At 35.8% G+C, this 12,922-nt stretch overlaps 2 protein-coding genes across 5 annotated transcripts in view; one reads left to right on the forward strand and one right to left on the reverse strand.

The window, feature by feature from the left end:
- The window catches only part of ART3 (ADP-ribosyltransferase 3 (inactive)), a 108,174-nt gene that overhangs the window by 46,420 nt on the left and 48,832 nt on the right, over nt 1–12,922 (forward strand). The gene's annotated exons all lie outside the window — the stretch shown is intronic.
- Nucleotides 8,435–9,685, reverse strand: CXCL11 (C-X-C motif chemokine ligand 11; the record flags this gene model as incomplete). The annotated part of the gene is made up of 4 exons (XM_081150559.1): nt 8,435–8,506; nt 8,731–8,803; nt 8,912–9,038; nt 9,625–9,685. The coding sequence occupies 4 exons, from the start codon at nt 9,683–9,685 to the stop codon at nt 8,465–8,467; spliced, it is 303 nt and encodes a 100-aa protein (XP_081006685.1). The 3' UTR covers nt 8,435–8,464.

Consider the following 12,922-nt stretch of genomic DNA (forward strand, 5'->3'; position numbering starts at 1 on the left):
CTACATAACATGTAATATTGCAACAAATTAAATGCAGCAATAGATATGAGTCCAGCTATCTTTTTTTTTTTTTTTTTTAAATATATCTTTATTGATTTCAGAGAGAGGAAAGACGAGGGAGAGAGAGAGATAGAAACATCAATGATGAGAGAGTCACTGATCGAGCCCGAAACCCGGGCATGTGCCCTGACCGGGAATCGAACCCTGATCGCCTGGATCCTATGTCGATGCTCAGCAGCTGGGCCACGCCCGGCCTGGCGAGTCCAGCTATCTTAAGCCTGCTACTCTTTTCACTCAATTATTTGTTTTATAAAAGATTTTTCATTAAAATGTTATTTAATATATAACAGGCTTATCCCTAGGTTCCAGTAACATCTTTTCCTTACCTTGCTTATTTCCAAGAAATAATAGCTCCCCACAGGTTACCCTCAACACCCCTCTGTTGGTTCCTTTAGTCTTGTCCACACTTCTGTAGGTAGAACTGTCATTAAATTCTTTTCGAAATTCCAGCTGAATATACCCTGTTTCCTTCCAGGTCCCCACCTGATACCCACTATCCTTGATCCTAGTCAGGCAGATTCAGCAAGAGAATCTGCTTCTTCCTGAGGGACAACTGATACTACAAATTTAAGATGACCAGGTGCCCTGATTCGTTGAGTGGTGCCATAGATTTTGTCAATTGAGGCCGCTGACAAAAGCAGCTCAGAGAGGTAATATAGTAGAGTGGTTAAGAGACTCTGAAATTAGACTACTTGAATTTGAATCTTGCTATGGAATCCCATTTTAGCTCACTAAAAAACAGGTACATCTTACAGAGTGGTTGTTAAGATTCAAGGTGATAATTTTTTTTTCAAAAGCACAGCCTAGAACAAAAAAATATATAGTATTAATTTTAATAAAATTCCAATACTAAGCAGTTTATGTGGACAGTTAATATGGAAAGTAGCTATCCTCCAAACTCTTTGTATTAAGAACAATGCATAACTTGAAACCCCCCTATAATGGTATTTATCAATATATCTTAATCCATAGTCATCCTGCCCTACTGGAGACACGAAGAAAAGAAACAGAAAAGAAACAGAAACAGAAACAGAAACAGAAACGGGGAGGGGAGAAGAGGGCGGGGAGAAATATGGTGGGGGATAGGGAGGAAACCAGTTCCCACCTCTTTCTATCTTCCCTGCCTGTCCTCTGGTTTTATCTCCTACCACTTCAGCTATTCAATTTAATTCACTAATAATAATGTTTCCATCTCCCCCCTTTCAGTTCTTTGATCTCTGGATTAACAACTCAGTGACGCTCTCTGAACTGCAGGCTGATTTAAACTTATCGATCACTCTGTTAAGCCAAAATGCTACTACAATTTGAGATTCTTGGAAACTTCCAGTATTTCTTATTAAAATAAATGTCTCAGAAAAGGAGTGGCATAATTATGCCACATTTCTTTGGCATCTCTCCAAAGGAGGAACTAGGAGGCTAAAACTTATTTGTACTATTTCTCTGAAATGAGGATTTTATGGTAAATTAATTTTTAATGAATGTCAGGTGTACAGATTTGGATTAACCATCATTTTGGTTCATAATACACACATTGTCATCTCTGATCCATACATGCATATACATATTTATATATTTGTAATACAATGAAGACCCATGAACTCACCACCCAAAAACAACTAGAACATAAACAGTAACTTAAAATATAGCTGTGTTCCTTCCCTACCCCATCCCCTTGCTCTTCCAACCCCAAGATAATTGTTATCTTGAATTCTGTGTTTATTATTCCCTTGCTTTTGTAAAATACACACAACCTAACATTTTACTATCTTAACCATTTTATTAATTGATTAATTTTAGAGAGAGAGAGGAGAAAGAAGGAGGGAGCAGGAGAGAAACCCTGATTTGTGGTTCCACTTATTTGTGCATTCACTGGTTGATTCTTACATGTGTCCTGACCGGGGATTATACCCGCAACCTTGGTGTATGGGGACAATGCTCTAACCAACTGAGCTACCCTGCCAGGGCCTATGTTAACCATTTTTAAGTGTACAGTTCTGCGGTATTAAGTTCATTCACACTGTTGTGCATGATAGCTCAGAAACCATCAAAGAGATCCCATGATTGCTGAAAGGAGTCTTGGAATCTCCTAGGAGTGGAAGACATTGTAAGCAGATAAGAAGAATGACATGTCTTAGTGGAGGTGGTAAGGTGGAGTGATCTATTCTAAAGTGTGTATGTGTGGGATGCCTCAGGAAAGGATTATGGTAGGTAACTCTTGAACAGAGTCTTGAAAGATGAGTAGGTATTGGACAGATGGGTAAAGGACAGGGCATTTCAGATAGAAAATAGCATGGAAATGGCAAATAATTGAATGACTGGAGTAGAGAGTTCAAGGAGATTACAGTAGCAGCATTCAGAGAGGTAGGCTAAGCAATATGAACTTTATTCTGAAGACAGAAGGTATTAAAGATTTTAAAAGGAGAGTAATAACAGATTGGCATTTTAGAAGGTGTCAAAGAAAACCATAGCTCTACAATAGTTAAAAAGGTGAAAACAGATTTTGTTCAGGAACTACTACAATAGGAGTAAAGAGACCTCAGTATAGAACTGGGCTCAATTCCAAATACAGCATGGAAAAGCAGAGATTTATAGCCAAGGAGTGTATGTGTGTTTGGGGGATAGATGTTAGTGGATGGAAAATTATTAAGGGGGTTGGGTAATTTTTGCTGAACTGATGTAACAGGGTTCTTGCTGAAGGTAGACCAAAGTAATCACATTTCAGTGGGGATGGTGGGAGACGAGGAATTTGACCAGATATGGAGAATAATCAGACATCAAGGGTGGATGATTCTTACTAAAACTGGATTCTGCAAAGACGAACACAGGAGCCCAAGGGTCAGGGCCTTGTTGAGAAGAGGGTTCAGAGGAGCAAGCTAAAGCTTGGCCAGGGAGACTCTTTGTCAAAGGTTCCTTTGGAGCTCTGTTGGTAGGTGGGAGATGGAGGCTGGGAGACTAAAGAGGCTCTTAGAGTAGTCTGGATAAGCGCCAACTAGGGCCTGAACTAAAGCTTTAACCATAGAGACAGGAGAGAAAGGGATGAGTTGAAGAAATCGAATGTGATATGGATTGTATGATGAATATCAATGGCAAGAGGTTTCTAGTCCTTGCTTTGCTTCCTATTTTTTAATGCGCTGAATGGAATATATGTGTGTGTGTGTGTATAGATATATTTGTTGTTTGTATTGACATATATATATTAAAGGCAATTTAGGTGATCGTAATTTCAAAATGTTGGGGTGTGATGAAACCAAAGCAGGTAGGCCGTAAGTGTACATGGCTTTGTGGAAGAGAGGCCCAGGGTCAAGGTAGAGGCAGAGGTAGGAGCAGCCCTGGTCTTATTTTGGAATTGCTGTAGATAACAGAGATGAACGTACCTTGAAATAGAGTACTATGTTCCTGAACTCATGCATTTGGGAGGACTTTTATAAATGTGACAGACAATCATTTGGGGAAGAGAGAACATATGAGAGCACTATAAAAGTGTGTTTTGGTATGATGCATTTCCCCCTCCCTCCCGTAAATCAGATTTAAATAAAATTCATATGAATTTTATGACAGTTTTGTCGCATTTTTAAACAAAAGCTGTAGATAAGATCTGCTTTTAATTTCATTGTTGTGTTTCTTTGGGAGGAGGAATCTTAAGTATGTAGTTCAGTATGATGTAGTTCAGTAGTGCATATTATTCCATGTTTTAGGTCATCATTTAGTTTTCTTCAAGCTGTTACTGAGCATTTTTCTTTTCTTTGTGAACAATTTAAAGACAAACCTAAATTAGGATTTGTGGGGAATTATGTAATGTCTATAGCAATTCACCTCAGGGTATTTCCTGTATACCACCAGTTTACTGAGCTGTACCAAGCAACTTCATCTGCATTTATGGTGCCAGGATTTCCAGGAAGTGTAGTTATCCTTCTTTGGTACTTAAGTGAAGCTATAGTTGCAGTGTATAAATGGTCTCAGCCTCTAATGAAATTTGCATACAAGGCAAGGAAAAGCTATAAACATTGCATTGGCAGCCCCGCCCCCACTCTATGCCCAATAATCCACACAGTTGTGTTTGAGAGTGTACTATTTATAATCCACAGAATGAGTTGACTGCATCATAAAGATATATATTTGTTGGTTCTGGAAATCTTTAAGAAACATACTAAAGAGGTATATTAATTCTATATGGGTATATTAAGTATATTAAACACAATACTCAATAGCCAAAAGTAATTAAATGTTTTAATCTTTCCTTTTCTAGCAGTATTATCCAAAACTATCCATCTGTTTGAAAGCTTCTCTTGGTTAATTAGAGGAAACAGTTCTGAATTTCTAAATCACTGGCATCTCAGGTTTTGTATGTTTAAAACTCAATCTGCCCCACCCTCCAACCACATCTTTCCCATCTCCCTGTTCCTGTTAGTGGCAGTACTATTCTTTCAAACCTCAAAACTTCAGCTTCTTGTCTTGATTTCCTTCTCTGCCTCCACTTCAGATTTAAATCCTTAGCATTTTCCTTGATTTCTTTCCTCAGCTTCAACCTTCACTTACAATCTGTTACTAAGTCTTACTGATTCTCTTTTTGCAATGTAATCTTGTTATATTTCTGTTTTCAACCATTACCACCTTAGTGTAGTCATTACTTTTATATTGTGATAAAATACACATAACATAAAAGTTACCATTTTAACCATTTACAAGTGTACAATTCAGTGGCATCAAGTACATTGACAGTGCTGTGTAAGCATCTCCATTATCTACTTCCAGAACTTGTTCATCATCTGGAGTAGAAACTTTGTAATCACTAAGCAGTCATTTCTCATTACCTCCTTCTCAGAGCTCCTGGCAACTAATCTGCTTTTTGTTTCCATGGATTTTCCTATTTTGGGCATTCATATAAATGTAATCATACAATATGTTGCCTTTTGTGTCTGGCTTCTTTTACTTAGTGTAATGTTTTTGGGATTCATCTATGCTGTAGCATGTATTGATATTTCATTCCTTTTTAAGGCTGAATAATATTCCATTGTGTTTATGTACCACATTTTTCTTTATCCATTAATCTGTTTATGGTCATTTTGGGTGTTTCTACTTTTTGGCTGTTGTGAATAGTGCGGTATGAACGTTTGTGTACAGATTTTTGCTTGGACAACTGTTTTCAATTCTTTGGGGTATATTCAGGGTTCCCCCCAAAAGTATACACACTTTGAATTATTAATTTCATAAGAAAAATACTCAATAACAGCTTGAAGAAAACTAAATGATGATCTAAAACATGGAATAACATGCACTTATTGAACTACATCATACTGAACTACATACTTAAGATTCCTCCTCCCCAATATTATTAATTCCAATGGGTTAAATCTGAAAAGAAACATCAACTGCGCTGTCAGCTGTTAAGTGTGTATACATTTTTGGGGGGGGCAACCTGTATCTAGGAGTAGAATTGCTGGGTCATATGGTAATTCTTTTAACATATTGCTCTTACTACTTTTCAGACCAGTATTTCCCAAAGTGTGGGACAATGCTAGGGGACTCATTACTTTAAAAAATTTATCATGTAGTCCTAACTCAATGAATTTTTATTTTTAAAGATACTCTAAAAAAAAAAATTACCTGAAAATAGTAAACTATTAGCCCCAAGTCTTGAAACTATCTTGGGAATTTATATAGAAGTCCCATTTCTATATAGAAACTTATGTAGATTTATGATATATAATATATTTATATTATATGTTATGTGTTTATAATATATATCTGTATTTAATATATTCATATTTATACTATATTATAAATTTATACTATTTATTATATGTCATATGTTTATACTGTATACACCTATATCCTATATCACAGTATAAGTATATGATACAGGTTATATAAACTTATATATAAATCCCCTGGATAACATTTTGGCTTCTTATTATTGCTTTTAGGCACCCGTCAAAAAGCCAGTCAGTGAGAGGGCCTGTTAGGTTCCAGGCATCCCCCTCTGCTGTTTACTTTTCTGTCAGTTCTGATCTGCTTTATGGTTGGCTCTTTGATATCAATGGGAAGGATACATACAAGGTACATTAAAATTGTTCTTTCTCTCTCTTTTTTTTTAATCCTCACCCGAGGATATTTTTTCCATTGATTTTTTTTTTTTTTTTAGAATGGGGGGGAGAAAAGGGGATGGTGGGGGAAGAAACATCGATGTGAGAGAGACACATCAACTTAGGTATGTGCCTGGGAATCGAACCCACAACCTTTTGGTGTATGGTATGACACTCTAATTAACTGAGCCACCCCGCCAGGGCTGGAACATTTTTATCACCCCCAAAAGAAGCCCCGTATCTATTAGCAGTCACTTATTATTATCTCTTATCCCTAGGCAATAACTACCCTACTTTCTGTCTCTAGGTTTGCCTATTCTGGACATTGTGTATAACGGAATCATAAACATGCAGCCTTTTGTAATTGGCTTTTTTCACTTAGCATAAAGTTTTCAAGATTGTTCCATATTGTAAAATTGTTCTTTTTTTTTTCAAATAAGCAGAGAAACCCTTTTTTGGTAATTCTGTAACAAATATTTTTATTTTTCAAATGTATAGGTATCTATATAAAGAATGCTGTCTCAGCTAAGGTTTTTGGTCATGCAGAGAAATCAACTCTGGCTAACTTCAGCAGAAAAGGAATTTAATTGGTAGTTGAAGAATCCAAAGGAAGACTGAAGAATCAGGCTTGGAAATGGATAAAAACCTAAGGGAGCTAGGTGGCAAGAAAGACTGGCTAGTCATGCTACACAAACATGTGTTAGGACTTACACTGTTACTACTGCCAGGTTAAGTAATTTTCTTACTGATAGGTTACTTGAGGTGTTAGCTGGAGTTCAAAGTCTAGGGTAGGAGTGGCCTGGCTAAGACCTTGTTCTGGCTACCAGGAAAGATCTTCCTTTGGCTTCTCCTTTTTTGCCTCCCACCAAGACTCACATAATAAGGAATTTGCCCCAAGTAAGAAGGGGTTTTGGATTTAGGAAGACCCCTTAAAAAAAGAAACAATTTTTCCTTCACAGCTACCCATTAAAATATATTTCTAAACAATTCTGTGTGATGACAGGTAGCTGTATGCTTTTTGAAAAACAAGGTGAAGTTGTTACAGGCATATCAAATTTTTGGAAGACACATGATTGTTTCTATATTACAAAGTGTTGACAAAAAAGGGGCCACATACTAAATCTGACAAGCTTAGAGGAGATCTGCGTAGAGGGCCTTACAAACTTAGAGACCTAAAGTAACTACATAGGATGGTCTGAGATGAAAACTTCCTAACTAAAAGTGAGTTCTCGTGTGTAGTCATGTCCTAGGCCTGTATCTCCCTTGACAAAGGTCAATCTTTACCTCAACTGAGCATCTCTTTTGTCTTTGCATCTAAGATAACACACCTTTGGAATTTCAGAGCAATCTCCTTTTCCAGACCCCTCAGGTCACAATCTCCCACTAGAGCAGAGACCTCAGAACCCCTCATTGTTATATTGTTGTCCAAATACTATCTCTGTGTGCTGTAAATGTTAATTGTTGGCTATCCTATACCCATCAATATAAAAGAAGTTGTGGTACTTTATTAGAAAAAATCATTTTGATATCCCTAAATTGTTAAGTATAGGCATGACTTAAAAAGATAAGATTATATATTTTCCTAAGAAAAAGAATCACAGAAAGTAAAGGTGATTACCACATATGCACATATATTTCTTTTTCAACATTTTTTTTGGTAGACAAAAACATTTTATATTTAAAATGTATCCAAAATATTGCTGTAATTTATAAAAATAGATAAAATCCAAATGCTCAGTAAACATACATATCCTCCTTACTTTAAAACATATCAATGAGAAACAAAGTTGTTAAAATCAAATTAAGACCAGAGCTGCTAATTCAGTTATGAAATATTTGCCTTCTTACCAGTTTCCCTTAGCTTATAGGTTTTTTTCATAGTACATTTCATGAATTACAGCCTTTTTATAAAACAAGATGATATATAAGAACTTTTTCCCTAGATATATATGTGCTGTGTGGTTTTTGGGAAAAGAAATGTGGATTTGCATTAAAAATTTGAGGGGAATATTTCTTATATACATGGATGCTTTTGACTCATATGATCTTGACTTCAGTAATAATGTCTCCATTATAACTGCAAATTGTAATATGGAATATAAATCAAGTACAGACAGATAACTTAGAAAGACAGAAATGTTTTCATTGTCACAACAGAATAATTATAAACATCAAATTTTCTAGACAGTTCCCTAACCTGCAAATGCATGAATGTGCATTGCAATAGGCAGCGGAAAGTCATTTGCGTATTACAGAATTCTTGTCATTTCATCGTCACAGTTAGACTTGTTCTGAGTTTTCATATCCTTTTTTCCAGGGCTTCAGATATTTTGATGTTTTAAGAAATTCATTCTTTCAACTTCCTGTAATGAGAAAATTAGAATTCTATAAGCTTGGGATGTTCTTGTTTCTCAGTGATTAAGAGTTGACCTATAAAAACATATAGCAAGAAAGAAAAACTATAACCAAAGACCCCTTATCAAAACACTTCACACAAGATCATAGAATCTTTTCTGCAGTTGTCTATTTTTTCAAAAGATCTGTCATGGATAAAACATTATAAAACAGAAGTAATCTGGTAACCTACCTTTTTTATAATGTTTGCTTGTTTTGATCTGGGATTTAGGCATCTTTGTCCTTTATGTGCTTTCAAGGTGATACTATTAAGGGAAGATCCAAAACAGTCTTAAATTTTAGATGGAAAAGCATAAGCAAAAAAAAACCCAAATGCCTCTACCATTGTCATCTTTAATAATTCCATTACTTACATCACTTCTGTTTTGTCACAGTTGTTACTTGGGTAAATTACAGAGATTTTCTCAATATCTGCCACTTTAACTGCCTTTACTCCAGGGCCTATGCAAAGACAACGTCCCGCTTTGAACATTGGGAAACCTAAAATGGATCATAGCATCCATTATTAATGGTTCTGATTGCAGCAGATGACTGGTTTATAACCCTGGTGAAGAATGGGAGCCAGATTTCCATTAAGGATAAAGATGGTAATTTGTCAAATAGCACTTGGCACTGCTGTTACTGGGAAAGGAGCTTTAGTAATATGTTAATGATTTTCTCTTCAAATGTGTAAGTAGATCATTAAAGAATAGAGGAAAGTATGGAAGAAGTTTATTAGAGAGCAAGCATATTTGTCTCTTATTTATGTGCTCAAGAATTTTTCTAGGAAGCTAGTAACATTATCTCTCAAAACTCTTTTTAACAGACATTTTAAATGATTGCTGAAGGCTTTTACCAGATATTGTAGACAAATAAAACAGTTCTATGAAGTTTATCATCTCTAGTTTCAATAATCATCTCTTAATGCCTCACACATTTCTTACATTCTCTGTCAAAGCTGCAGTAACTTCTGATGTGTGAGGTTAAATAAAAATTTAGTATATCTTTTGGTATAAAAGTGGAAGAAAAGACATTTGACAAATTAGAAAAGAGATTTATAGGCTGAGAAGTAAAAAGTACCATATACCTTGAACAGCTGTAGCACAGAGTATCACAGCCAAGACTATAGTCATGCTCTTCACATTCATGTTTGTTGCTGCTTCTTCAGCTTTGGTCTCTTGGAAGGAGTAGAAAGGCTGAATGTGGAAGCGAATTCTTAGTTGGCATATATAGAGAATTTTATACACCAACAATAGGAATTTCCCTCCTTGAGTCATGCTCCTTTCTAGCTTCTAAGAGTTTCTCTTTTGTTCCTATCTAAATATCACTGTCCTTCCTATCTGTTACAGTGGTGAAAGTAATACTAATGTGAAAGTACTTCTTACTATAAAGATTAAACAACTGTACATCCAGATGGGAATAAGCCTTCTTAAGGTGACATTTCCTAGAAATGTATTTAATTATTGGACTACCCTGGGCAGTGGAATTTTGATTACCATTCATTCTTTTATTCAGGAAGATTGTCTTCCTATTTTCAGTCCTTTCACTCTTATCCTTCACATAACTATACAAAAGAACATTCTTAAAAAACCCAATTTTTATCATTTTACTTTTGTTTTTAAGTTAAAACTCTTATCAGTTATACACGTTTTATATTATTTGACATTAAATGACTTTTATTTAACCTTATTTATATTTTTGCCAACTATAATTGCATGTCTAAAAAGCCTTCCTATACTTCTAAATTTATAGCCATTTCTTTTTACATATTTAACAGTTTTTACATTGTATATGTTTTAGCACTGTTATTTAGCACATGAAGTTGTATGAGTTGTGGATTTAAAAAAACAATCTTCTTTTCTCATGTAATGTTTTTATGTCTTGGGTTCTACTTTGATGTAAAACCTGTTTTCTTTTAATATATCTTTATTGATTTCAGAGAGAGGAAGGGAGAGGGTCATTGATCAGCTGCTTCCTGCACTCCCCCTACTGGGGATCAAGCCAGAAAGCCCGGGCATGTGCCCTGATGGGGAATCGAACCTCGATCTCCTGGATCCTAGGTCGACACTCAACTACTGAGCCATGCCCGGATGGGCAAGTCTGTTTTCTTTTTATCTTTACCTTTTCCTCTTAAACTTTCTATTTGTTTTAAATGTGTCACTTGTAGACACTTAAAAAAATCATATCCAAGGGATTTTTAATTGGTAAATGTATTTACTGGATAATTGGTAATCTGAAAGATTTTAAAATGTTTTCTATTTCTTTTCTGTCTTCTTTTCCGTCTTCTGTTTTCTTTGCTTTCTTCCCAACATTAAATATATTTTCTTTAACATTTTTCTTATGTGATTTGAAAGGAATACATAGTTTTATATTTTGTTAGTAATCTTTTCTTTTTTAAAAAAAAAAAATATTTTTATTGATTTCAGAGAGAGGAAAGGAGAGGGAGAGAGGCAGAAACATCAATGATGAGAGAGTCATTGATCGAGCCCGCAACTGGGCATGTGCCCTGACCAGGAATCGAACCCCGATCGCCTGGATCCCAGGTCGACGCTCAACCGCTGAGCCACACCCGGCCGGGCTGTTAGTAATCTTTTAAAGAATTGTATGCATAAACTAGGACTTGATGAATAGTCTGTCATATGTTTTAAATAGACATAATTCAAATTTTCGTAAAACGTGTACAAACTCTCTTCCTTTTGCCTTCATGTGTGAATTACTATTTAGCTGGGTAGAAAACTTGTGGGTCAGAATTTTCTCGTTCAGAGCTCTGTGTATGTTGTTTTATGGTTGTCCATTACTACAATTGTAGTACATAATATAGTAAAACCAACAGAAACTAGTTTTCTCTACCCTTTGGGTATACACGCATATTTTTCACCTAACCATTTCCATATCAGACTATGCCAGGTCTCTAATTTTTCTGTATGTCAGGGTGTATTTCCAGATATTCTAGGAGGAAATAGGGGAGAAGACAGGGAGAAGGAAAAAACCCTTCCTCTTCGTGTGAGGAAGACCACTCGTCGTCTCTAGGGGGGGTGCTGCTGCCGTTTGTGTATGACCCTGGAAGATGGGGCTATTCCTACCCTTGTGGATGCAGCCTTGTCTGCTTTTCCTCCGAGCGGAATTGCGGTTTCGATGCTGAGGGAGGTGTATTCCTTCACTTCAAGTCCTCAGGTAATAGATCCAAAATTATGCAGAGTTGGGAGAGAGACTGGTTTTGTATTTTAATCTTTTCACCTCATTTTCTTGAACGATACAAGAAGTGAGCCTAATTAGCTCTGGCAGGTACTAATATGGCTGGATGCATTCTCCTTTCTTAACGCTCTCCCTCTTTACTGCCTCTCCTAGTGTCCCCGCCTTAAAGTTTACAGGAAAGCACCACCGTTTGCTAGAGTAGTTAATTAGCTCATTCATTCATTTAACAAATATTTATTTTAGGTGTCTCTTACATGCCTGACACTCTTGAGTACTGAAGATAGAGCAGTGAACAAAAACAACCAAGTTCCTTTTTGTGTCCTGCAAGTCTTGCAGCTTTCTAACTAACTCATTGTGGAAGATAGGCTGCCTGATTTCTCCCGTTTCTGTATATGTGTATTTTCAGGACTGTGACTTTCTACTGTCACGTGAGGAGGAATAATTTCTTTCAGAATATCCCCTCATCTAGTGATCTTGAGGATCCCTCTTCTTTCTTTTCATATAATATGGTTCCTGTTTTTTTCTCCTTTCCTTCCTTTCAGTGTGGTATCTTCATGCTCTTCAAGACATAGTGATTTCTTCTTCTGGCTTCGTAGTACTTACTGTCTTGTCTAGCTTTATACAGTAAAAAATATAATGTGAGCCTAATGTGAGCCACATATTTAATTTTAAATATTCTAGTAGCCACATTTAAAGAGTAAAACAAGCACATGAAATTAATTTTAATAATATATTTAATCCAAAACATGAAAAAAATATCATTTCAATGTGCAATCAATATAAAAATATTAAATGAGATTATTTTAGTTCTATGTCTTCAGATTGAACAAGCAACATTTCAAATGCTCAGTAGCTACTTGGTTAGTGGCTACGATATTGGATAGTGTAGGTCTAGTTATTCATTTGACATTTAACATATTATACTGCCTTGACACTTTACTTAATTTTAAATAAAGATGGGGATGGAGAGGAGAGATACTGTGCTTTTTGTTTTGTTTTAGAAACTTTTCTAAGTCTCTCTAGTCCTTTTGTTCTTCTCTCTTCTCTTGGATTAAGCAGGAAAAAGATTAAATTGCACTCTGTCTTTTATTAGTGTTTGCTTATTTTCTTGTTGTTTCTGGAATTGGACTGTTTCAGGTTAACCCACTCAAACAAGTTTCCCCTTGAATTTAAAGAATGCCAGGAAACCT

This window comes from Miniopterus schreibersii (assembly GCF_964146895.1).
Source record: "Miniopterus schreibersii genome assembly, chromosome: 1".
NCBI classification, from domain to species: Eukaryota; Metazoa; Chordata; class Mammalia; order Chiroptera; family Miniopteridae; genus Miniopterus; species Miniopterus schreibersii.